General features: G+C 45.7%; 2 protein-coding genes and 1 non-coding gene across 5 annotated transcripts in view; all 3 read right to left on the bottom strand.

Annotated features, from left to right (window-relative positions):
• POLR3E (RNA polymerase III subunit E) overlaps nucleotides 1–344 on the bottom strand; it is a 37,022-nt gene extending 36,678 nt beyond the window's left edge. Inside the window, exon 1 of one of the 2 annotated variants that reach the window (XM_003807816.3) lies at nucleotides 136–344. The gene's annotated coding sequence lies outside the window, so the exon portion shown is untranslated. The remainder of the gene's footprint in view (nucleotides 1–135) is intronic. The other variant, XM_063598481.1, reaches the window with a different exon arrangement.
• Nucleotides 345–451: 107 nt separating this feature from the next.
• TRNAL-AAG (transfer RNA leucine (anticodon AAG)) lies at nucleotides 452–533 on the bottom strand. Its single transcript has one exon. It is a non-coding gene; the product is annotated as a tRNA-Leu (tRNA).
• An 8,384-nt stretch (nucleotides 534–8,917) lies between these two features.
• EEF2K (eukaryotic elongation factor 2 kinase) overlaps nucleotides 8,918–25,266 on the bottom strand; it is an 82,660-nt gene continuing 66,311 nt past the window's right edge. For both annotated transcript variants that reach the window (XM_034939879.3, XM_034939880.3), the window contains exons 16-18: nucleotides 23,911–24,035; nucleotides 17,265–17,443; nucleotides 8,918–13,771 (exon numbers count right to left, since the gene is read on the bottom strand). In XM_034939879.3, the coding sequence (XP_034795770.1) occupies nucleotides 13,662–13,771; nucleotides 17,265–17,443; nucleotides 23,911–24,035 (414 nt within the window). In that variant the 3' untranslated portion in view covers nucleotides 8,918–13,661. The remainder of the gene's footprint in view (nucleotides 13,772–17,264; nucleotides 17,444–23,910; nucleotides 24,036–25,266) is intronic.

Raw genomic sequence — 25,266 nt, 5'->3', positions numbered from 1 at the left:
TCCCGAGAGGCCTCCAGCTGCTAGGCACAGCGCGGCGCGGGCCTCCTTGGCCTACTCGGGAATCTAGCCCAGGCCCACGTCGTGAGTGCGATCCGGCTCAAGCCCCAGCTCGGGCACTGCCAAGACGGGACTCACCTCTCCGCGGGGGCCGAGCGCGGACGGCGGCAACGGCCCAGTTACCCGCGGGCTGCAGAGGCGGCGGCGGCCCGGCTCTCCTCTCAGGCGGCGGCCATGTTGCTGGTGGAGAAACTCCGGCGGACACGTGGGGGGGAGCGGGCCGGCCCCAGCGTTTCCTCTTACCCACAATGCCCCGCCCCGGTGCACGCGGCTCCGCCCCCTCCGCCGCGCCATTCATGCAGGCCGTGAGCCCCGCCCTGCAGCAGGGGGCGCTGATGGCACGCGCAAAACTGAGCCGGGAGTGTATGCAGCGGGGACAAAAAGACAGCAACCCTGGCAGCGGTGGGATTCGAACCCACGCCCCCGAAGAGACTGGAGCCTTAATCCAGCGCCTTAGACCGCTCGGCCACGCTACCCAGCTGCAATGTGTTTGTGCCAGAAAGCTACTTAATGCTTTCGCTTTTGCATTTAATCTGGACATTGCGAGGCGTTTTCGCTGAGGTTTTTTTTTGCTTAACGTGTGTTCAAGGTGATCCCTATAGAATTATTTTAAAAAGCCGTGTTTTGGAAAATAAACACTTGCTCCAGTCTTTAGACCCAGGTTGGTTCCGAATAGGTATTAGAGCAAAACGCATTTTTAGAAACTTTACTCTGAGTTGGATGGTTAACCCGGAGACCCCTGGTTAACCCACAGGTAATCCATACGACCCGGATTGGGTGTCTCCGGGAGAAGAAATTGATCTGATCAGAAACATGCACCAGGGGATCTGACGGCCAAACCCTGGAGCTGGTCTGGGCAGTTGTCTCTGAAAAATTATGTTTAAATTTTTACTTACACAAATAACACGCGAATTATTGCAAAATATTTAAACTTTGCAGATAAGGTACAAATGCTCTTTGACCTTGACTCGCATCCTAGGCCCCTCCGCCGAGGTAACTAACCATTATTATCTGTTTAATATGAACTATGGTTTGAATGTGTCCCCCAAATTTCATGTGTTGGAAATTTAATCCCCAATGTGGCAGTATTGTGTGGTGGGCCCTTTAAGAGGTGATTAGATCATGAGGGTGGAGCCCTTATGAATGGATTAATCTCTTCATGGATTCATGGATTAATGGGTTAATGGATTAATGGGTTATCTTGGGAGGGGGACTGATGGCTTTATAAGAAGAGGGAGAGAGACCTTAGCTAGCAAGGGAGGAGCTCAGCACCCCCTCCATATGATGGCTTGTACTGCCTGGGAACTCTGCAGGGGTCCCCCACCAGCAAGAAGGCCCTCACCAGATGCACACTCTTGACCTTGGACTTCTCAGACTCCATAACTGTAAGAAATAACTTCCTTTTCTTTACAAATTACCCAGTTTCAGGTATTCTGTTATAAGCAACAGAAAATGGACTAAAACACTATATATCTTTCTAGATCTTTTGCTGTGAATTTATATGTTTATATCTATATGGATATATATAGATATAGCCATAGAAGATAGCTTTGTTTTTATTGTGTATGGATTTTAACACAAATATTGTCACATTATTCATATAGATCTGCAATTGGCTGTTATTTTTCACCAGACTGTATTTTAAAATACCTATCCGTGTGGATATGCAAAGATATTAAAAACAAAAATGCACAAAAATTACAAAGAAAAAAATTATCATCCATAGTGCCACCACCTGGCATTAAATTAATGACTTAGTATTGTGGCATTTTTTTCCTTTTCTTTTTTATTTTCTTTCTTTTTTTTTTTTTTTTTTTTTTTTTTTTTTTGATGTGGAGTCTCGCTCTTGCTGTCTAGGCTGGAGTGCAGTGGTGCGATCTCCGCTCACTGCAATCTCTGCCTCCTGGGTTCAAGCGTCTCTACTAAAAATACAAAAATTAGCCTGGCGTGGTGGCACATGCCTGTAATCCCAGCTACTCGGGAGGCTGAGGCGGGAGAGTTGCTTGAACCCGGGAGGCGGAGGTTGCAGCGAGCCGAGATCCCACCACTGCACTCTAGCCTGGGCGACAGTGAGAAACTCGGTCTTAAATAAATAAATAAATAAATAAATAAATAAATAAATAATAGATCACACTATTACAAATAGAAATTATTAGACCATTGCAAATAGAAATAAGGTCCCCTCCCATTCTCCCCTGTCTATAACTGTCATGAATTTGATGTGTATCTTTCCAATAATTTCTTACATTTTTACTATAAAATTTATGAATAATATCTAAAATGGTTATCTGTATGTTTTTCACTTATATAAATGTTAGCACATTGTACTGATATCCTAAAACTTGCTTTTCTCATTTCAACAGTATTATTATTATTATTATTTTAAGAGAGTGTTGCTCTGTCACCCAGGCTAGAGTACAGTGGTGCAATCATAGCTTACTGTAGCCTAGACCTCCCGGGCTCAAGCCATCCTCCCACCTCAGCTTCCCAAGTAGCCAAGATTACAGGCATGAGAGACTGTGCCAGGCCCAACATTATGTTTTTGAGGTCTGTTATGATGCCTATAGATCTAATTCATTCATTCCATGCCATGTACAACTTTTAAGTTGTTACTAAATTTTTGTCATTACACACAATATGGCAGGAAGTATCCTTGCACATGGCTCCTTGTCTTACGTATGGACATTTCTCTAGGGTATACACTAGAAATGAAATTGCTGGTCTATATTTATACTTTCCCTAGTATTATATAATAATAATATTAATAATAGGCTGGTCTCGGTGGCTCACTCCTATAATCCTAGCACTTTGGGAGACAGAGGTGGCAGGATTGCTTGATGCCAGGAGTTCAAGACCAGCCTAAGCAACATCGAGAAACCTTGTCTCTACCAAAAAACAAAAGAAAAGAAATTAGCCGGGCATGGTGGCATGTGCCTGTAGTCTCAGCTACTTGGGAGGCCGAGGTGGGAAGATCCTTTGAGCCAGGGAGGTCAAGTCTGCAGTGAGCCAAGATTCAGGTGCTGCACTCCAGCCTGGGTGAGAGAGTGAGACCCTCTCTATATAGATATAGATATGCATATATTTTTCCATTTTGCCAAATTATATGACTTTTGATGACTTTTTTTTTTTCTATTTCTTCCTGAGTCAACTTTGGCAAGTTGTCATTTTCTGGGAAAACAAAGCCCCATTACTTGATTTTTCACATTTATTGGCGTAAGAAATCTCAAATATCCCTCATATCTAAGGTTTTGTCCTCTATCATTCTCTATCGTTTCTCTTTCCCTCTGTCATTTACATGGATTACTTTCTCCATTAGTTCTGTTCAACACAGGGAGTGGAGTCAATGCTTAAGGTGACTGAATGGGGGAATTAGGCAGGAACTCTATGAACGCTGGTGATGCTTTAGACACATCAAAAACTATATAAATCACACTTTTATAAGTAGAATTCTCATTTTGCATTGACTGGTATTAGACTTTTCAGGGCCATGATTCAAGTTTTTGGCTAATATCCAGTTGGTACACACCCCTAACATTTGGGCATTTTATGTCTTTCCTCTTCAATCCCTCCTTAGCCTGGCTTTTCTCCCCCTCCATCCACCACCTTTTTTTTTTTTTTTTTTTTTTAGAGAGACGGGGTCTTGCTTTGTTGCCCAGGCTGGAGTACAGTGGTATGATCACAGCTCACTGCAGCCTTGACATCCTGGGCTCAAATGATCCTCCCATCTCAGCCTCCCAAGTAGCTGGGACTAGAGCTACGCGCCACCACACTGGGCTAACTTTTGTATTTTTGTAGAGACGGGGTCTTGCTTTGCTGCTTAGGCTGATCTCAAGCTATCCTCCCACCTCAGCCTCCCAAAGTGCTAGAATTACAGGAGTGAGCCACCACACCTGGCCATCCATCTACCTTTAACATATGTAATGATATGCAAAGATTTTCTTGTGCTAGAAAAGTTTGTTGCTCTTCAAGACATTAAAAAAAAATACAGAAGCAGCCATGGATTGAAGACACAGGGTAGGCATTGTGGGGAGTTCAAAGCTGAATGAGGAATAACCCCTTTAAGTCAATAGGAGTGTTTGTCATGGTATTTTAGTACCAGGAAGGACTTTGTTTGTGAGTTGGGTACTGGATTTTCCAAAAGGAAATATCCTCACAGTCAAGGATAATTGCTGGCATCTTTGCCCAGTCTGATTTTTCTAGGAACTGCCTGACCAGCCAGAGAGTGGGTCCCTGGCAGCCACCTTTGTGCTGCACGCCCCACCCCCACAGCCATGGCTAGTGGGTTCTACCGTTCTTCAGTGGACGTAGGATTCAGGTTGGACCAATCAAATTCTCTCTTGAGAATGTGAACTGAGACTCCGTGAGTTACTGATTTTGTTTTTTTTGTTTGTTTGTTTGTTTGTTTGTTTTGAGACAGAGTCTCGATTCATTGCTTAGGCTGGAGTGCACTGGCGTGATCTCGGCTCACTGCAACCTCTGCCTCCCAAGTTCAAACAATTATCCTGCCTCAGCCTCCCAGGTAGTTGGGATTACAGATGCACGCCACCATGCCGGGCTAATTTTTTTGTGTTTTTATTAGAGATGGGGCTTCACCATGTTGGCTAGGTTGGTTTCGAACTCCTGACCTCAAGTGATCTGCCCGCCTCAGCTTCCCAAAGTGTTAGGATTACAGGCGTGAGCCCCCGCACCCGGCCCGATTTGTTAATTTGACCGTGTTGCATTGGAATTAGTCTCTGAGGCTGGCTAAAACTAGGAAGAAAGGGGGATTTCGCATGGCTATATTCTGTGAGGTGAGTTGGAGAGGTAGACAAAAGCCAGTGTATAGAAAAAGAGGGAATGAGAGAGTGAGAAGAGCAGAGTCAGGGAAATTCTGATGGTTTTCTGGCTTCCAGCTCCAGACCCTTTCCAAGGCCCAGTGGGTCATCCACTCTTGGAGGCATCCCTTTATCACTGTAATAAATTCCCTTTCTCTGCTAAAGCCCAGTGCTACTTGGTAGCTGTCAACTGTAAACAATAACCCCCTCCCCCTTGCAAGGCAAAGGCTCAAATGAAGCTGTGTGTGTGTCTTTGTGTGTGTGTGTGTAGAATTTTTTTTTTTTTTTTTTTTTTTTTGAGACAAGTTCTTGCTCTGTTTCCCAGGCTGGAGTGCAGTGGCACAATCATTGCTCACTGCAGCCTTGACCTTCTGTGCTAAAATGATCCTCCCATCTTAGCCTCCTTAGTTGCTGGGACTGCAGGAGCATGACACCATGCCTGGCTACTTAAAAATTTTTTTTTTTCACAGAGACAGGGGTCTCGCTATGTTGCCAGGACTGGTCTTGAACTCCTAAGGCTGACATATTTCTGCTAGAACATTCTGGAGCAACTTGTCTCTTTCTACAAACACATACTGAGCAGGATGCTTAATTAAGAGGAAGCCTGCAGGGAAACAGCTGATCCTGGAAGGCACAGCACCTTTTTGAGAGTTTCTCACAGTCCAGCAGCCCCTTACACAGTTTTCTCATGACAATCAGACATGAAATCAATGAGCAAGAGATGCAGAATGTTGCATCAGAACCCCTGGACCTACAAGGTCTCAGCAGCGGGATGCCTGACAAGGGAGGGATGGGCTGAAACTCCGACTATTCTTTGTGTGCCTGTCCCTATATCATAAACACTAGGCTGTAGATAGTGGAAATGGGTGTGGGGTCTCAGTCCTGGATCCCCTCCATCCTTTCCTCCCTTGCTCCCATAAAAGGAAAATGCTCTCAAACCTGGCCTGAGACCATATCTTTCTGTAAGAACCTCCTTCTGGAAAGAAACTAGCATTTCTGATAAATGCTTGAGCATTGAGCATTTTTCTTTTGAAATTTAAGAGCATTGAGATTTACACTGGGAAACTAGCTTTCTACTCACTCAGTTGATGGTCATTTGTCAGTCAAGAGTGCAGTGACCTTTAACGGAACATTCTTTTCTTTTCTATTTTGTCTAACAGTGATTAATCATTTTCTTCTCCTAGAAAATGTCTCTATCAAGATAGAGGTCAGAAGAGTGGCCAACATTTTTCGGGGTGGAGAGAGGGTGTATTGCCTGGGAAGGGGTCCAGGGGGGCTTCTGTAGGCCTGCAAATGTTCTAATATCTTGAATTGGGTTGTTAAGACACAGATGTGTACAAATGTAAAAATTCATCAACCTGTATACTTAAGAGCGTGCAGTTTAATCTACATAGGCAGACTGTAATAAAAAATAAATTTTTAGAAAATGTCCCTACCAAGTATAAATCTTTGAATTCCCAGTGGGTTTACACTTGCAGCAAGACTGTTATTTTTTTTTTTTTTTAAGATATGGGCTTTCACTGTGTTGACCAGGATGATCTTGAACTCCTGGCCTCAAGCAATCCTCCCATCTTGGCCTCCCAAATTGCCAGGATTACAGGTGTGAGCCACCACGCCCGGTCAAGACTGTAATAAAATTTTGATGTATGCTGTAACAAAACCAACAGAAAAGTTTTCTTTATTAACTTCTCTCTAATCTTTTTTTTTTTTTTGAAATGGAGTCTCATTCTGTCACCCAGGCTGGAGTACAGTGGTGTGATCTCGGCTGACTGCAACCTCTGCCTCCTGGGCTCAAGTGATTCTCCCGCCTCAACCTGGCTAATTTTTATATTTTTAGTAGAGATGGTGTTTCACCATGTTGGCCAGGCTGGGCTCTAACTCCTGACCTCAAGTGATCTGCCCACCACAGCCTCCCAAAGTGCTGGGATTACAGGCGTAAGCCACGGTGCCAGGCCTCCTCGTGCCAATTTCTCAGCCTTGCAGGGCTTGTTCAGCAATGAAAATTGGGTTTTTCTCAGATTTCTCTACTGCTGATCTAGGATCCAGACTTCTTGGGTCTGTTAATTCAATTACAGTCTACCTACTTTCCAGCACCCAAAACTTGCTGTTCAATCCTCTTTCTCTTCATCCTCACCGGCTTATGCTATTTAAAAACAAACAAACAAACAAACAAACAAACAAACAAAAGAATCCACTTCCTGTCATTGCAGTGGGGATTTAGGAACAAGTGGACCTAAATATGTATGTTCAACCTACCATGCATAGTTATACTAATGTTCAAATTTCTTAAAATTAAAAAAAATTAGCTTAAAACCAAAAGATCAACTGGTAACCAAGATTTTCTTAAGCTTGGAATTAAAAAAGCACTTTAGGCTGGGCGTGGTGGCTCACGCCTGTAATCCCAGCACTTTGGGAGGCCAAGGTGAGTAGATCACCTGAAGCCAGGAGTTTGAGACCAGCCTGGCCAACATGGTGAAACCCTGTCTCTACTAAAAATACAGAAATTAACCAGGCATGGTGGTGTGCGCCTGTACTGCCATGCCAGCTACTAGGGAGGTCGAGGCGGGAGAATCGTTTGAACCCGGGAGGCGGAGGTTGCAGTGAGTTGAGATCGCACCACTGCACTCCAGCCCGGGTGACAGAATGAGACCCCATCTTAAAATAAATAAATAAACATAAAAAACACTTTACCATGTATTATCTTCTCTGAAGCTTACAACTCTGTAATGGTAAAAATTATTCTTCAGGCCCGGCACGGTGGCTCACGCCTGCAATTCCAGCAGTTTGGGAGGCCAAGGCCGGTGCATTGCTTGAGCCCAGGAGTTCGAGACCAGCCTGGGCATGATGGCAAAACCCTGTCTCCACTGGAAGAAAGAAAAAAACAAGATGAAACACAACCTGCCCCCCTTCAAAATTAGCCGGGCGAGGTGGTGCTCACCTGTAGTCCCAGCTACTCGTGAGGAGGCTGAGGTGGGAGGATAACTTGAACCTCGGAGGCAGAGGTTGCAGTGAGCCAAGATCTTGCCACTGCACTCTAGCCTGGGCAACAGAGTGAGACTGTCTGAAAAACAAACAGAAAAACTCTATGTTTTATAGATGAGCAAATGAAGAAACGAGAGGTTCTAATACTTTCTCTAAAGCAAACTGACTGCAGACGAGCCAAATCTGGAAGGCTTTGAAAAGTTATTAGAATTTATTACAAATGTTAAAGAACAGAAGGCCTTGCATTTAAAAAAAAAAAAAAGTTTTCAGCAGCTCTTGAAAAATTGGAAAATAGGGTAACATTGAGCCCGCGCTTCCCATGGTGGCAATCATTTGAAGTTGAATCATGGCTGCCCCTTTCAGATGGGGTATGAGCCTTCTCGTTGACCCCTGCCTGCAGCAGCTTTATTTATTTTTTATTTATTTATTTGAGACAGTCTTGCTCTGTCGCCGAGGCTGGAGTCCAGCGGCGTGATCTCAGCTCACTGCAAGCTCCACCTCCCGGGTTCACGCCTTTCTCCTGCCTCAGCCTCTCGAGTAGCTGGGACTACAGGCGCCCGCCACCACGCCCAGCTTTTTTTTTTTTTTAATGCATTTTTAGTAGAGACGGGGTTTCACCGTGTTAGTCAGGATGGTCTCGATCTACTGACCTTGTGATCCGCCTGCCTCAGCCTCCCAAAGTGCTGGGATTACAGGCGTGAGCCACCGCACCCGATCCCCCCCCTTTTTTTTTTTTGAGATGGAGTTTCGCTCTTGTTGCCCAGGCTGGGGTGCAATGACAGGATCTGGGCTCACTGCAACCTCCATCTTCCGGCTTTAAGCAATTCTCCTGTCTCAGCCTCCTGAGCAGATGGGACTACAGGTGTGCGCCACCATGCCCGGCCAATTTTTGTATTTTTAGTACAGACAGGGTTTCATCATGTTGGCCAGGCTGGTCTGGAACTCTTGACCTCAGGTGATCCCGCCCGCCTCGGCCTCCCAAAGTGCTGGGATTACAGGCGTGAGGCACCACGCCTGGCCATTTTTTTTTTTTTTTTCAAACCAGGAGACATTTGAGTCTGGGACAGGAAAGAAAGAAAACACTTTATTTGTAAAGAGAAAATGGAACTTAGTACATATGCCAAAATAAATCTGTAACGCAGGCCACTTCTCTGGGCCCCATCTTGAGTAGGTTAAAGGGTCACCTTAGAGACTAGAAACACAATTAAGAGGCACAAATCCACACAGAAAATATGCATATTTTGTCTCCTTTCCCCCCAAAACAAGCTGCATATACTTGTGTAAACTTGTTGATTTGTAAAACATGTCTAGTACTGCAGACAAATGTGTGGGATGAAAGGAAATAAAAGCCATGAAAACAGGGCCAGGTGCAGTGGCTCACGCCTGTAACCCCAATGCTTTGGGAGGCTGAGGTGGGAGGATCACTTGAGGCCAAGGAGTTCAAGACCAGCCTGGGCAACATAGTGAAACTCTGTCTCTGCAAAAAATAATTTTAAAAAATTAGCCAGGCGTGGCTTGGCACGGTGGCTCATGCCTGTAATCCCAGCACTTTGGGAGGCCGAGGCAGGTGGATCACCTAATGTCAGGAGTTTGAAACCAGCCTGGCCAACATGGTGAAACCCCCGTCTCTACTAAAAATACAAACATTAGCTGGGCGTGGTGGCAGGTGCCTGTAGTCCCAGCTACTCGGGAGGCCGAGACAGGGAGAATCGCTTGAACCTGGGAGGCAGAGGTTGCAGTGAGCCAAAACGTGCCATTGCACTTGAATCTGGGCAACAAAGCGAGACTCCACCTCAAAAAAAAAAAAAAAAATTAGCCAGATGTGATGGTGCACATCTGTAGTTTTAGCCACTTGAGAGGCTGAGGCAGGAGGATCACTGGAGCCCAGGAGGTTGAGCCTACAATGAGTTATGATCATGCCACTGCACTCCAGCCTGAGTAACAAAGTGAGACCTTGTGTCTTAAAAAAAACAAAAGCCACTAAAATAGCAACAAGAGCAGTTTACTTGGCTTGGAGGTCAAAGCTGCATTTGATAAATTCCCAGAGTGGTCAAGGGGAGAACAGATATTCAGGAACACTGGGGTTTGGGAGTTTTTTTCTCTTCTTTCTTACACCCATAAAGCCACCTATCCATTCATTCATTTTATTCTCTTGCCTATAGCAAAACTGAAAGGGCCATTAAACTCCAGTTTAAATTTTATTCCCAAGATCCTCTAAATAGCAGCAGCTCTCAAATCCCAGGTCCAGCTTAGTGGCTTGCTAGCAGTGACACTGTGAAAAAAAATCTAGCTGGCAGAACCTCGGTTTCTCCATTTGTGAAATGAAAGTACTGGATGATAATCCTGGCTCTGCCAATTTCCTGGGCTTTCACCTGCTTCTTGCACTTGAAGATGGTCTCTGATATCGTCCCAGTTGGGCTGGAATGTCCTGGGTTTTGCGTTAGGTTTTTGGCATGTCCAGCATTTGTGGAAAAAGATGTCCTAACTATCTTCAGAAGGCACAAAACTAGGGGTTTTTCTTGTTTTTGGTTTTGAGACGGAGTCTCACTCTGTCGCCCAGGCTGGAGTGCAGTGGCGCAATCTCGGCTCACTGCAACCTCTGCCTCCTGGGTTCAAGCGATTCTCCTGCCTCAGCCTCCCGAGTAGCTGACTTCAGGTGATCCGCCCACCTCAGCCTCCCAAAGTGGCGTGAGCCACTGCACCCAGCCCAAACTAGGTTTTGAAGGTGGAATAAGTTCTCCTAGCTCAGAAGGATCTCAACCTCTTGCAAGTTACTTTTCACTTTTAAGGGCCCTTAAAGAAGCATTTGCTTAGCTCTGTATCCAGGCCATCTCTCCCTCCCCGAAGAGCAACAGACCAGCAACTGACATTAAGATCACATGGGTGGGTGGGGAGTAGAATTGCGGGGGTGACAGTTCCAGCCAATCCAGACAACGAATCATTGTTTGGAGGAACCAGAGCCTCAAAGGGTGAGTGCACTGACTAGGGCTGGCTCTCCATCTGTTCACACATTTGTTGAGTGCCTACTCTATGCCAAAGCACTGTGTTTTGGTGCCCTGGGGAGCACAAAATTGGGATAGCTCCTGCCCTCAGGGCTTAATAAAGTAGCTCTCAGTCAAGGGTTAGAGCAAGGGTTGACAAACTACAGCCCAAAAGGGCCACCTGTTTGTGTAAATAAAGTTTTATTGGAACACCAGCCACACTCATTCGTGTTCATGTAGTGTCTGTGGCAGCTTTTACATTACAACAGCAGGGTTGAGCATTTGCAGCAGAGGCTATATGGCCTGCAAAGCCTAAAATCTTCACTTTCTACCCCTTTACAAAAAAGTTTGCCAATTCCTGCTAGAGAAGAGAGGACATACAACTAAGAACTTAAACGAGTGATAAGGGAACACAAATTATTTACATAATAAAATTTCAGAGGGGGGGGGCTGGCTGAATTTAAAAAGCATGAATTACATGAGGCTTGATTACTGTGAAGAGATGATAAGTCAACTTAAAGTTACTTACATTTAACATACAATTTATATGCACTGGTTTAAAACACGCACACACACACACAAAATGTAACACAAGCCAACTACTGATCTGGTACAGATGACAAAAGGGTGATCAGTTCCAACTTCAAAAGGAAAACTGGCTATGATGAGTCCATATTGAAAAAGTCACTGTCATTTATGGGTGGTCTAAGGGATTTTTTTCAAGGGTAATTTTACCTGCTTCATTGTTCATTTAAGGGTACACACTGAACTTTGGAACTAACGCTTGCATGGGTTTGTGCCTCCAAAGCAGTCAACACTGAAGTCTTGGCTGGGCTCAGTGGCTCCTGCCTGTAATCCCAGCGCTTTGGGAGACTGAGGCAGGAGGCTCACTTAAGTCCAGGAGTTCGAGACCAGCCTGGGCAACACAGTGAGACCCCATCTCTATTTCAAAAATTATAAAATAATAAAAAGAAAATAATCTCTCTGCATAAGCAACAACAACAAACCCCACTAAGGTGTTGAAGGACCCATTTTAATGAATAGTTAAGAATGGTTTGTATGTTATACTCTGCTTTTTTATGTTTTGACTTTTAAACAAAGAAAAAGAGGCTGCTTTTGCATTTAGGGTTGATCAAAGCAGTCTGTCTTTTTTTTGTTGTTTTGGTAGAGACAGGGTCTCGCCATGTTTACCCAGGCTGGTCTTGAAGTCCTGAGCTCAAGCAATCCTCCCACCTTGGCCCCCCTCAAAGTGCTGAGATTACAGGCGGGAGCCACCGCACCTAGCATCTTTGCTATTTGAAACATCAAATGAAATCATACTAATGTGAGAGCTGAATTCCATTGAAAGGAAAAGCTCATTAAATAACAATCACCATTGTCTGGCCATGGGGAGACTACTGGAATTAATGAGTGTTTATAGTTCTTGCCCTCTCATCCTCAAACATCTTAGATAAAATCCCAAGAGACTGCTGCTGAAAGCGTCCTGCTGTAAATTACAAGAAAATCAGCCCAGCTTCAAGCAGAAAATGCCAAGGACCAGGGCTGGGGAGCAGATTTCACGTAAGAACATCCAGACACTAAGAAAACACCAAGGAATACTGTATAAGAGACATTGCAGTCACGTTGTGGGAGCTGCCACTGAGATGCAGAGTGTGTGTCTGCTTGGAGAAAAGGCTCCCACATTCCAAGCCGCTGTCCTTACGTGTAAAAGCTTTGAGGTGCACCCTCTTCCACACTAGCTGATGTAGGAGTTAGAGGTAGTAAATGTGTGCATACAAAACTCAAACCTGTTTTGAAAAGCCCACCATAGAAAGCATGCTTAAAAAATGGAATTCGGCTGTATGCCAGAAAATCAGTAGCATTATGGAAGGAAATTGAACTAGAAGTTTAAAAAACAGCCAATATGCAGGCCCTTCCCCACAGTAGAAGGGAGCCTGGGTATTGTGCAATCTCACACCCACTGAAAAAATGCCATGCATGCCTCTAAATGCTCTGAGAAAGAATGCTTTGCACTAAGCCACAGCAATACACGCCCCGTGACTTAGGAAAGCCAGCGTGCAGTGCTTCATTTCTCATCCCGATGCACAAAACACAGGGCTCCATGGGCCCGACATTTCAGTCCAGCCTGAAAAGACTAGTGAGCACAGCCCTAAAATTATCCATTCAAGGCAAAAAGCACTTTCTCATATCTCGTGACAAAAAAAAAAAAAAAAAAAGAAATAAAAATGAAAATAGAACCACAAAATGGGCAGGCATGGTGGCTCACACCTGTAATCCCAGCACTTTGGGAGGCTGAGGCAGGTGGATCACCTGAGGTTAGGAGTTCGAGACCAGCCTGGCCAACATGGTGAAACCCCATCTCTACTAAAAATGCAAAAATTAGCTGAGTGTGGTGGTGTGCACCAGTAATCCCAGCTACTTGGGAGGCTGAGGCAGTAGAATCACTTGAACCCAGGAGGCGGAGGTTGCAGTGAGCTGAGATCATGTCACTGCACTCCAGCCTGGGTGACAGAGCAAGACTGTCTCAAAACAAACAAACAAACAAAAAAAAAAAACCACACACAAAACGGTATGTTGGTTCATTAGGCTGCTTCTTCAAGCCCCACTTCCCCAAAATACTGCCCTAAGAGACAGCTATAGAGTCTCTGCTGGTAGCTGCCAAGGAGCAAAGACATTTTTCAAGAGTCAAAAAATGAAATATAAAATTTGATTTTACAACACACTAAAAATGCTTCCCCTCCCCAAACTAAATAAGTTGTTGTTGTTGTTTTTTTAATCTTTCCTCCTAGCCCGTTTGCTTGGGACTAGCCGGCAGTGATTTTCCTGGTTACTCCTCCATCTGGGCCCAGGCCTCTTCAGCCTTTTGGTAGTACTGGTTGGCCAGTCGGCCCTTCATGGCTTCCATCGCTGCCTCTGCTGCCTGGGTATACAAGTCCCCTGAAAGACAGCAAAGGGGGGCAAAAAGAGGTGAACCACCTGTTGTTTTTGCCAGCCCAGTGTCCCCCATCACCCCTCCCAGAAGAACACCCTGACGTTTCCTTAAGAACTCAAACTACTCCGTGTGCCCTCTCCCTCCAGGTGTTCCGGGCGGGGCTCTAAAGGTGGGCCTGTGATAAAATCTAGCCAATAATAGCACTCCTCCCATCCCCCACCAAGCTACAGCAATTGGTCCAGATTTAGTCATGGCCAATCAGAGTAAGCCATCTAAACAACTACTGTTGGTTTGGGGTATGTAGATGATTGAGTTTGAGCCAATGAGAATCAGGCTGAGAACTAATTTGAGCCAATGAGAATCAGGGTGAGAACTTTTGCAGAACTAAGTGGGGATGTGCAAAAGTGGAAGAAATAACGACTTATAAACAGCTTCATGTCAGCTAGGTCAGGTTTTACCAAGTGAATTTGTGTAAAACATACAATATACTTCAGGTTTTTGGAGCTTTTTGGATTTAAAAATTTCAAATAAAAGATTATAGATTTGCATCATTCTTCTTTTTTTTTTTTTGAGATGGAGTCTCACTCTGTCACGCAGGCTGGAGTCCAGTGGCGGAATCTTAGCTCACTGTCACCACTGCCTCTGGGGTTCAAGCGATTCTCCTGCCTCAGCCTCCTGAGTAGCTGGGATTACAGGCACCTGCCACCACGCCCAGCTAATTTTTGTATTTTTAGTAGGGATGGGGTTTTATCATGTTGCCCAGCCTGGTCTCGATCTCCTGACCGCAGGTGATCTGCCTGCCTTGGCCTCCCAAAGTGCTGGGATTACAGGCGTGAGCCACTGCCCAGCCTAGATTTGCATTATTCTTTGTTAATTTTTAAAATATAACTTAAAAACTTTTAAAACTTAGCCTCATCCTATACCTGTGAAATTAGGAACTTAGTATGTTTATTATATGTTAGGGACTGAATGCTGTGTCCCCACTGGGCTCCCCATCCACAAATTCATATGTTGAACTCTTCATTCATGATGTAACTGCACTGTATTTGGAGACACACAGTCTGTGTCTTAGTCCATTTTATGTTGCTATGACAGAATTCCACAGACTAGATAATTTATAATGAAAAGAAATTTATTTGGCTCACAGTTCTAGAGCCCGGGAAGTCCAAGAGCATAGCACCAGCATCTGGCACAGGCCTTGGTGCTGTATCATCCCATGCCAGAAGGCAAAGAGCAAGAGAGGTAGAAAGCAAGCGAGCAAGAGGGGGCCAAATTTGCTTTTATAACAAAGCTACTTTTGTGATGACTGACCAATCTGCATGATAACAACATTAATCACCTCTTAACAGTCCCACCTCTTGACACCTTCACAGTGGTGATTACAGTTCAACATGAGACTTGGAGGGGACGTTCATATTCTAGCAGCCTGTGAGGAGTGATATAGCTTAAATGAGGTCATAAGGGTAGGGCCCTAATCACACAGAGCTCATTCCCATTTAGGAAGCAAAAGAGACAGCAGAGCTCTCTTGCTGTCTCCCCACTTGCATTCAGGAGAAAGGTCATGTGAGGACACAGTGAGAAAGCTGTTTTCTACAAGCCAGAAACCAAACTGGCCAGCACCTTGATCTTGGAATTCCCAGCCTCCAGAACTGGGAGAAATAATTTTTGTTGTTGTTTTTTGAGACAGGGTCTCACTCTGTTGCCCAGGCTGAAGTGCGGTGGTATGATCATAGCTCACTGCGTGTGCCACCACACTCAGTTAATTAAAACAATTTCTTTTGTAGAGGTGAGGTTTACCTATGTTGCCCAGGCTGGTCTTGAACTCCTAGACTCAAGTGATCCTCCCATCTTGGCCTCCCAAAGTGCTGGGATTACAGGCATGAGCCACTGTGCCCAGCAATTTTTGTAGTTTAAACCACCCACTCTATAGTATTTTGTTTTGGCAGCCCAAGAAGACTAATACATTATGTAACAGAAAAAATATATATATAACTTGTCTATCAACTGATGAATGGATAAAGGCTGTATATCCACACAATGGAATATTATGTAGTAATAAGAAGGAATGAAGTACTGATAACACACTTCAACACAGATGAATCTTGAAAAAGTTATGCTAAATGAAAGAAGCAGATACAAAAAGCCACAAATTGTATACTCCCAGTTATATAAAATCTCCAGAATAGGCAAATCTATAGGGACAAAAAGTATAGTGGCTGCTAGGTTCGGGGAGGACTGCTAACTGGTACGGGATTTCTTTTTGGGGTGATGGAAATGTTCTGGAATTACATAGCAGTGATGATTGTACAACATTATGACTATACTAAAACCCACTACGACCAGGTGCAGTGGCTCACATCTGTAATCCAAAGACTTTGGGAAGCCAAGGCAGCAGATTGCTTGAGGCTAGGAGTTCAAGACCAGCCTGGGCAACATAGCAAGACTCTGTCACTACAAAGAACTTTTAAAAATTGGCTGGGTGTGGAAGCAAGTGCCTGTAGTCCCAGCTGCTTGGGAGGCTGAGGCAGGAGAATTGCTTGAGCATAGGAGTTCCAGGCTGGAGTGAGCTATGATTGTGCCACTGCACTCCAGCCTGAGTGACACAGTGAGATTCTATTTCAAAGAAAAAAGAAAGAAAGAAAAGGAAAGGAGGCCAGGCATGGTGGCTCACACGTATAATCCCAGCACTTTGGGAGGCTGAGGCGGGCAGATCACCTGAGGTCAGGAGTTCAAGACCAGTCTGGCCAACATGGTGAAACCCCATCTCTAGTAAAAACAGAAAAATTAGCTGGGTGTGTGCCTGTAGTCCCAGCTATGCAGGAGGCTGAGGCACAAGAATCACCTGAACCTGGGAGGTGAAGGTTGCAGGGAGCAGAGATGGCCCACTCCAGCCTGGGCTACAAGAGTGAAACTCTGGGCCAGGTGTGGTGGCTCACGCCTGTAATCCAGCACTTTGGGAGGCCGAGGTGGGCCGATCACTTGAGGTCAGGAGTTCGAGACCAGCCTGGACAACATGGCAAAACCCTGTCTCTACTAAAAATACAAAAATCAGCTGTGCATGGTGGCACACCTGTAATCCCAGCTACTCAGGAGGCTGAGGCAGGAGAATCGCTGGAACTCGGGAGGTGGAGGCTGCAGTGAGCCAAGATTATGCCGTTGCACTCCAGTCTGGGCTATAGAGCGAGACTCCGTCTCAAAAAAAAAAAGAAAGAAAGAAAAGGAAAGGAAAACCCCCCTACTAAACTATATACTTTAAGATGGTGAATTTTGTTATGAAAATCTCAATTCAGTTTTTAAAATTGCAAAAACCCCCTACAAAGTCGTAATATATAACCATTAAAATAACAATGTTCATCTGCATACTAGCTCCATAAATTCCCCTCCCTGGAAGAAGATTCAGCCTGTCATCTTGTCATAAATAACTCCCAGTGGAATGGAAATTAGGTCCCTCCCTGCCCAGCCCTGTTGCAGCCCAGGGGCAGGTCTGCCAGGCCCTACCTGATCTCTGTGGGTCCTTCTCCAGCCCGTAGCCTCCTGTGAACAGCATCTCGGCCTCCCTGGCCAGCATCATGTACCGGGGCTCGTTCTGCATTCCATCGTACTCACCGCCCTCATCACAGTCCGTCATCTCCAGGGCAGTGTTGTACCAGTGCAGGGCCTCTAGCCAGTCTTGGCACCTTGCCAGGAGATACAGAGGGAAAGGTGGAGGTTACCATGGCAACAGGGTGGCAGGAGGAGGGCCTTCCAGCAGGAGGGGCAAGTCAGGGATCCCAGCAGGGCCACCACCTATGGTCCACGACCTATCTTGTCCAAGGCCAATACATCTATGAGGCACCTTCATATTGTGATATTCATTCATCCATTCATTCACTCATTCATTCATTCATTTTTGAGACAGAGTCTTGCTCTGTTGCCCAGGCTGGAGTGCAGTGGTGCAATCTCGGCCCACTGCAGCCTCCGCCTCTCAAGTTCAAGCAATTCTCCTGTCTCAGCCTCCTGAGTAGCTAGGATTACAGGTGCACGCCACCACACCCAGCTAATTTTTTGTATTTTTAGTAAAGATGGCATTTCACCACGTTGGCCAGGCTGGTCTCGAACTCCTAACCTCGAGTGATCCACATGCCTAGGCCTCCCAAAGTGCTGAGATTACAGGCATGAGCCACTGTGCTCGGCCAATATTTATTAAGAGAGCAGTTGACCAGCCCAGGCAACGTAGAGAGACCGTGTCTCTACAAAAAAACAAAAACAAAACAAAAAAACAGTGACTATAGTAAAAAATAATGTAATTGTATATTTTAAAATAACTAAAAGAGTATAAAGAGATTGTTTATACCACAATGAATAAATGCTTGAGATGATGGATATCCCATTTATCCTGATGTGATTATTACACATTCCATGCCCATATCAAAATAGCTCATGTAACCCATATACACACTATGTACCCACAAAAATTAAAAAATACAATAAACACACAAAAAGCTGGGTGTGGTGATGGACACCTGTAGTCCCAGCTACTCCGGAGGCTGAGGTGGGAGGATAGCTTGAGCCCAGGAGTTAGAGGCTGCAGTGAGCTATGATCATGCCACTGCACTCCAGCCTGGGCAATAGAGTATAACCCTGTGTTTAAAAAAAAAAAAAAAAAGAGGAGTCAAGTTGCTTTCCTTAATAAAATCAGTATATTACAACAATTTTCCCATAGATGAAAGTAAAGGGCAGCTTAGCTAGGACACCCCCTTGAGGAAGGGGCCCATTTTTACAGTCTACACAGAGGCAGCCATGAGCTAGCATTAGCAATGCCTGAGTGTCCTAGCTAAGCTGCCCTCTGACTTGTAGAGAAGTGGATTGGGGGCGGGGTCCTCTGCAGAGGCCTCTAGAGCCATCTGCACTAATGGCAATCACCGTATGCTCTGCTGTGCGGGACAGCTGTGAATTTTGTTATGTAAAATTGCCTCCAGCACAATGCAGAACTCACCCCAGAATAGTGGAGTCTCCACTTCCAGCTCTGCCCGTCGACCCTCAACTCCTCCTACTGCAGCCCATGTATGGCCAAACCAGCCAGGGCACACAGAGGTTCCAGCCAAACCCACGCACCACAGAATACACAGCAAACAGGGCGGAGGGCTCTTTTTCTTTGGGTGTAATCCGTGTGAGTAACTATTTATAGTACATCAGGAAAGAGCAAATACAGCGACACAGATAAGAAGGCCTGTGGGTCTCGTGAAACATTCCAGAAGCAATAGGTCTGATGACTTGCTGTCCCTGCCTTGCTGCCACAGTGCCCTCTGAGGCCCTGTCTGACAGGCGCTGCCCTCCAGGACGGTCTCCTGTTTGTCTACCTTTGCACCAGGCTCACCGGCTGCCATCCATTCCCCAACGATGCCTGCTCCTGCCTGCTCTGTGGCCCTTGCACCCGCTGTTCCCTCACCTTGGAAGATTCTTCCTCCAACTCTTTCTGCACCTGGCTCCTTGCTCTGGTTGGAACGTGTGTCCCCCTCCAAAACCCATGTTGAGATTTGCTTGCCATTGTGAGGTATTAGGAGGTGGGATCTTTGAGAGGTGATTGGGCTTTGATGGTTCTGCCCTCATGAATGGATTTCTGCCATTATGAGGAAAGTGGATTTGTTATAAAAGGGCGAGTTCAGCCCCCTTTTGCTCTTTTTTCTTTTCTTGAGATAGCGTTTCACTCTGTTGCCCAGGCAGGAGTGCAGTGGCACAATCATAGCTCACTGCAGCCTCAAAGTCCTGGGATCTAGCAATCCTCCCATTTTAACCTCCTGAGTAGCTGGGATGACAGGGGCATGTCACCACGCCTGGCTAATTTTAAAAATTTTTTTATAGAGACACACTCTTACCAGGTTGCCCAAGCTGGTCTTGAACTCCTGGACTCAAGTGATTTTCCTGCCTCAGCCTCCCAAAGTGCTGGGATTACAGGCATAAGCCACCGTGCTTGACCTGCTCTCCCTCTCTTTCCTTCTCTTCTGCCAGGTGATGACACAGCAAGAAGGCCCATGCAAGATGCTGGCATACTGATATTAGACTTCCCAGCCTCCAGAACTAAGAGCCAGCAAATTTCTGTTCATGAGAAATTCCCCAGCCTCAGATATTCTGTTACCAGCACAGAACAGGCTAAGACACTCATCATCCCTCCAATCTCAGCTCACATATCACCTCTTTAGAGATTCTGCCCCCAAACACTGTTTCTTACAACTACCAAAATCTTTAATTCTCCTTATTCACTTGTTTATCATGGTGTCCCTTGACTAGAAGGTAAGCCCCATGAAGGCAGGAGACCCTTGTCTATTTTGCTGTATTTGTCTACTGCATTCCCAGGGTCTGGCAAACAGCATAGTGTCAATAAATGTCTGGTAAATGAAAAAAAGCAAGCAAGTGACTGGCTGGGATGGTGCTCAGGAAATAATCTTGACTTTATTTTATCTTATTAAAAAATGGCCAGATATGGCTCATGCCTGTGATCCCAGCACTTTGGGAGGCCTAGGTTGGAGGATCTCTTGAGCCCAGGAGTTTGAGGCCAGCCTGGGCAACATGGCAAAACCCCAGCTCTACAAAAAATACAAGTTAGTTGGGTATGGTGGTGCATGACTATGGTCCCAGCTACTCGAGAGGCTGAGGCGGGAGGATAGCCTGAGCCTGAGAGGTTGAGACTACAGTGAGCTATGATTACACCATCGCACTCTAGCCTGGGTGACAGAGCAAGATTGTGTCTCAAATAAATAAATAAATAAAAGTTAAATTTAAAAAATGGACCATTTGAAAATTATTGGTGACATGCTCAACAAACTTTTGTTTTTGTTTTAAGACGGCATTTCATGCTTGTTGCCCAGGCTGGAGTGGAATGATGTGATCTTGGCTCACTGCAACCTCTGCCTCCCGGGTTTAAGTGATTCTTCTCCCTCAACCTCCCAAGTAGCTGAAGTAGCTGGGATTACAAGCATCTGCCATCACACTCAGCTAATTTTGTATTTTTAGTAGAGATGGGGTTTCAGAGTGTTGTTCAGTCTGGTCTCAATCTCCTGACCTCGTGATCCACCCGCCTCAGCCTCCCAAAGTGTTAGGATTACAGGCATGAGCCACCATGCTGGGCTGGGTTTTAACACTGACTAGGAGACACTAGACTAGATTGTTTATCTCCTTTCTGCTCTGACCTTCCCTGGTCTTAAAGGGCAAAGCAAAATTGGCCTGAAAACATATGGGAAAGGCCTAATCGCTGACCCCTGTCCACCCCAACCCGATGCTATCCCATTGGCGAGGGCGTCCATCCTTCCTTGGCATTTCTAGCATCTTCTCCTTCGCCTATTGGATAGTAACTTCTGGGGCCTGAATCCCTTAAACGCAAATTTGGGCCTGCACAGAGCCCTGCCTTACCCATAGCTGGCCCTTAATTAATGTTCTTTGCATGGGAGGGGTTGGAACTGCTTTGAATAAGGAAGAAGAATAAGGAAATGACTAGAGCAGAAGCAATAAAGAAATACTTTTGACAGATTTAACTAAATAAATATTAAAAACCAGTGTGTCCCCAAACCCAGTAAACAATGGTCATTATGTGGCATCTGTGCCCTCCCTCTATCTATGGTAGACATATCTGAAAAAAAAAATGTCTTTTAAAATGAAATGTGGCCAGGTACAGCGGCTCACACTTGTAATACCAGCACTTTGGGAGGCTGAGGTAGGAGGATTGCTTGAGGCCAGGAGTTTGAGACCAGCCTGGGCATCATAGCAAGCCCTTGTCTCTACAAAAAAATTTAAAAATTAGCCAGGTAGGGTGGCACATGCCTATGGTCCCAGCTACGCAGGAGGCTTAAGCAGGAGGATCACTTGAGCCCAGAAGGTCAAAGCTGCAGTTAGCTATGATCACACCACTGCACTCCAGCCTGGGTGACAGAGAGACCCTGTCTCAAAAATAAATAAATAGATAGATGAAAAATAGGCCAGGCATGGTGGCTCACATCTGTAATCCCAGCACTTTGGGAGGCTGAGGCAGGCAGGATTACCCGAGGTCAGGAGTTCGAGTCAAGCCTGGCCAACATGGTGAAACCTTGTCTCTATTAAAAATACAAAATTTAGCTGGGTATCATGATGCACATCTGTAGTTCCAGCTACTGGGGAGGCTGAGGCAGGAGAATCACTTGAACCTGGGAGGTGGAGATTGCAGTGAGCCGAGATCGCGCCATTGCACTCCAGCCTGGGATACAGAGAAAGACTCTGTCTCAAAAATAAAATAAAAAGGCTGAGAGTGGTGACTCAGGTCTGTAATTCCAGCACTTTGGGAGGCAGAGGCAGGTAGACTGCCTGAGGTTAGGAGTTCGAGACAAGCCTGGCCAACATGGTGAAATCTTGTCTGTATTTAAATATAAAAATTAGCCGGGTACAGTGGCAGGCACCTGTAATACCAGCTACTTGGGAGGCTGAGGCAGGAGAATCACTTGAACCCAGGAGGTGGAGGTTGCAGTGAGCTGAGGTTGCACCAGTGCATTCAAGCCTGTTTGACAGAGTGAGAGTCCATCTCAAAAATAAATAAATAAATAAATAAATAATAATAATAATTAAAAAATAAAAATAAAAAATAAAGAGAAAAGTATACCAAAGGGTTAATAGCCTTAATATATAAAGAACTTTTACAAATCAATAAAAACTTATCACCTCAAATAGAAATAAAAGGTAGACAAAGGCCAGGAAGAGAAAGCACAGATGCAAATACTCAGTGCCCAGCTCCAGGCCCCGCCCCATGCATGATGTGCTTCCCCAGTGCACTCAATGGGCACCATATGTATACACTGACATTTGACCTAATACAATCATGTCAGTCTTTTTTGTTTACCTCTCCTCCATGCCAGTAGACAGTACATCAGAGGAGGGGTGAGAAGATGTAAGTTGGCTCTGCCACTTGCTAAATATTTGACCATGGGCAAGCCCCTTTACATCTCAGAACTAGTTTAGTCACCCAAAAAATAGAGCCAAAATACCTGCCCTAGTCAGGCGTGGTGGCTCACACCTGTAATCCCATTGGGAGGCTGAGGAGGGAAGGTTGCTTGAGCCCAGGAGTTCGAGACCAGTCTGAACAACATAGTGAGACTCCATCTCTCCAAAAAATTTAAACATTTAGCTGGGTGTGGTGGTACATGCCTGTAGTTCCACCTACTCAGGAGGCTGAGGCGGGAGGACTGCTTGAGCCCAGGAGGTAGAGGCTGCAGTGAGCTATGATGGCACCACTGTCCTCCAGCCTGGGTGACAGAGTGAGACCCTGTTTCTAAAATATAATAATAAGTAGGAAAAGTCAATTAAAATCACCCATAATCCTATCTAGGGATACCCACTCTCACCTGGATGCTGCATAGTCTTTCAGATTTTTTTCTCAGGCAAATCATTACCTATACTGGTTAGAGTGGCTGCCTCGTATCACATGGCTTTTATCTTTTTTTTTTTTTTTTTTGAGAGGGAATCTTGCTCTGTACCCCAGGCTGGAGTGCAGTGACTCGATCTTGGCTCACGGCAATCTCCGCCTCCCAGGTTCAAGCGATTCTCCTGCCTCAGCCTCCTGAGTAGCTGGGATTACAGGTGTGTGCCACCAGGCCAGCTTTTCTTTTTTTGTATTTTTAGTAGAGATGGGGTTTCACCATGTTGGTCAGGCTGGTCTTGAACTCCTGACCTCATGATCTGCCCTCCTTGGCCTCCCAAAGTGCTAAGATTACAGGCGTGAGCCACCATGCCCGGCCCTAATTTTTGTATTTTTAGTAGAGACAGAGTTTTGCCATGTTGGCAAGCCTGGTCTTGAACCCCTGACCTGAAGTGATCTGCCCGCCTTGGCCTCCCAAAGTACTGGGATTACAGGCATGAGCCACTGCGCCCGGCCATACCACATGCTTTATGTGCCAGGCACTGCAAGGGTTACAGTCAGCATCTCGTTTACCCTTCATGGGACAACCCCAGGATACAGGTGCTATAATTACTCCCAGTTTACAATATGAAGAAACTGAGGCCAGGGAGGTAAAATAAGTTGCCCATGGTTGCTGGACTGGTCATGGGGCAGCCAAGACTGGAACCCAGGCCTGTGCTGATACCGAGGACAAGCGCCCACCTGCAGCCCAGGTTCCTACCAGCTCCTCCTGGGTGACAGCTGCAGTACCTGTCTGGGCTGAGGTTCTGGCCAGTGTCAAAAGCTCGCGCCACTAGGATCATGGACTGCCTGTCGCCAGCTTCAGCGGCCTTTAGTAAGTAATCAAATCCTTTGGTTTTGTTCTCTTCTGTCTCCTGTTGATACAAACCAAAGAGGGAGAAAGAAGAGTGAATGAGGCTTACACTCGAGGGCTGCCAAGATCTCACTACTCAATCTTCACCCTGTTTTTTGAGAGCTCTGGGTTGGGAGGCTATAGAAGTGAGATAGGAGGGGGCACTTGACTCCAGAGGCTTGGCTCAGACACTGGAACAAATCAAGGACAAGCTAAAACAGGGATGGGGTGGGAAAACAGCTTTTCATAAGACATGCCCACCTGTGCACCATGTCAGTTTACCATTGTCAGGGCAACACTTGAGAGTTACTGCCTGTTTCTATGGCTATGGCCCCACAACCTAGAAGTTACTACCCTTTCCCTAGACATGTCTTCATAAACCGCCTCTTAATATGCATGCAATTAAAAGTAGGTATAAATCTGACTGCAGAACTGCCCTAAGCTGCTAATCTCAGCACACTGCCTGTGGGGCAGCCCTATTCCGTAGAAGCAGTCATGGAGCTGTACCACTGCCTAAGCTATAACACTGACACTTCAATAAAGCTGTTTTCTTCTACATTTGGCTCACCCTTGAATTCTTTTCTGGGTGAAGCAAAAAACCCTCCTGGGCTAAGCTCCAATGTGGGGCCTGCCTGCCCTGCATCAGAAGTACACATCATAAGTACACATCACAGCTGGGCTGGGTGGCTCATGCCTGTAATCCCAGCACTCTGGGAGGTCAAGGCGGGTGGATCATCTGAGGTCAGCAGTTCGAGGTCAGCAGTTCGAGACCAGCCTGGCCAACATGGTGAAACCCCATCTCTACTAAAAATACAAAAATTAACCAGGCGTGGTGATGCATGCCTGTAATTTCAGCTACTCAGGAGGCTGAGGCACAAGAATTGCTTGAATCTAGGAAGCGGAGGTTGCAGCGAACCGAGATCAAGCCACTGCACTGCAACCTGGGTGACAGAGACACCATCTCAAAAAAAAAAAAAGTACACATCCGTAGTTTTTAGTATATTCACAGAACAGTATGGCCATCACCAGTCAATTTCAGAATACTTTCACCAATCCAGAAAGAAATCTCATACCGCTTAACTGTCAATCTCCCTCTACCCCTACTCTCCTCATCCTGCTCAGCACTAGGCTTCCATTAGTCTACTTTCTGTCTCTATGGATTGCCTATTCTGGATCTGGACATTTCATAATAATATAGTCATACAATATGTGGTCCTTTGCGACTCTTTTCACTTAGCACAGTGCTTTCACGG

The sequence above is a fragment of the Pan paniscus genome, chromosome 18 (assembly GCF_029289425.2).
Source record: "Pan paniscus chromosome 18, NHGRI_mPanPan1-v2.0_pri, whole genome shotgun sequence".
Lineage (NCBI taxonomy): Eukaryota > Metazoa > Chordata > Mammalia > Primates > Hominidae > Pan > Pan paniscus.
The sequence above is the reverse complement of the archived record's forward strand: the minus strand, read 5'-3'. Positions and strand labels throughout refer to the sequence as shown.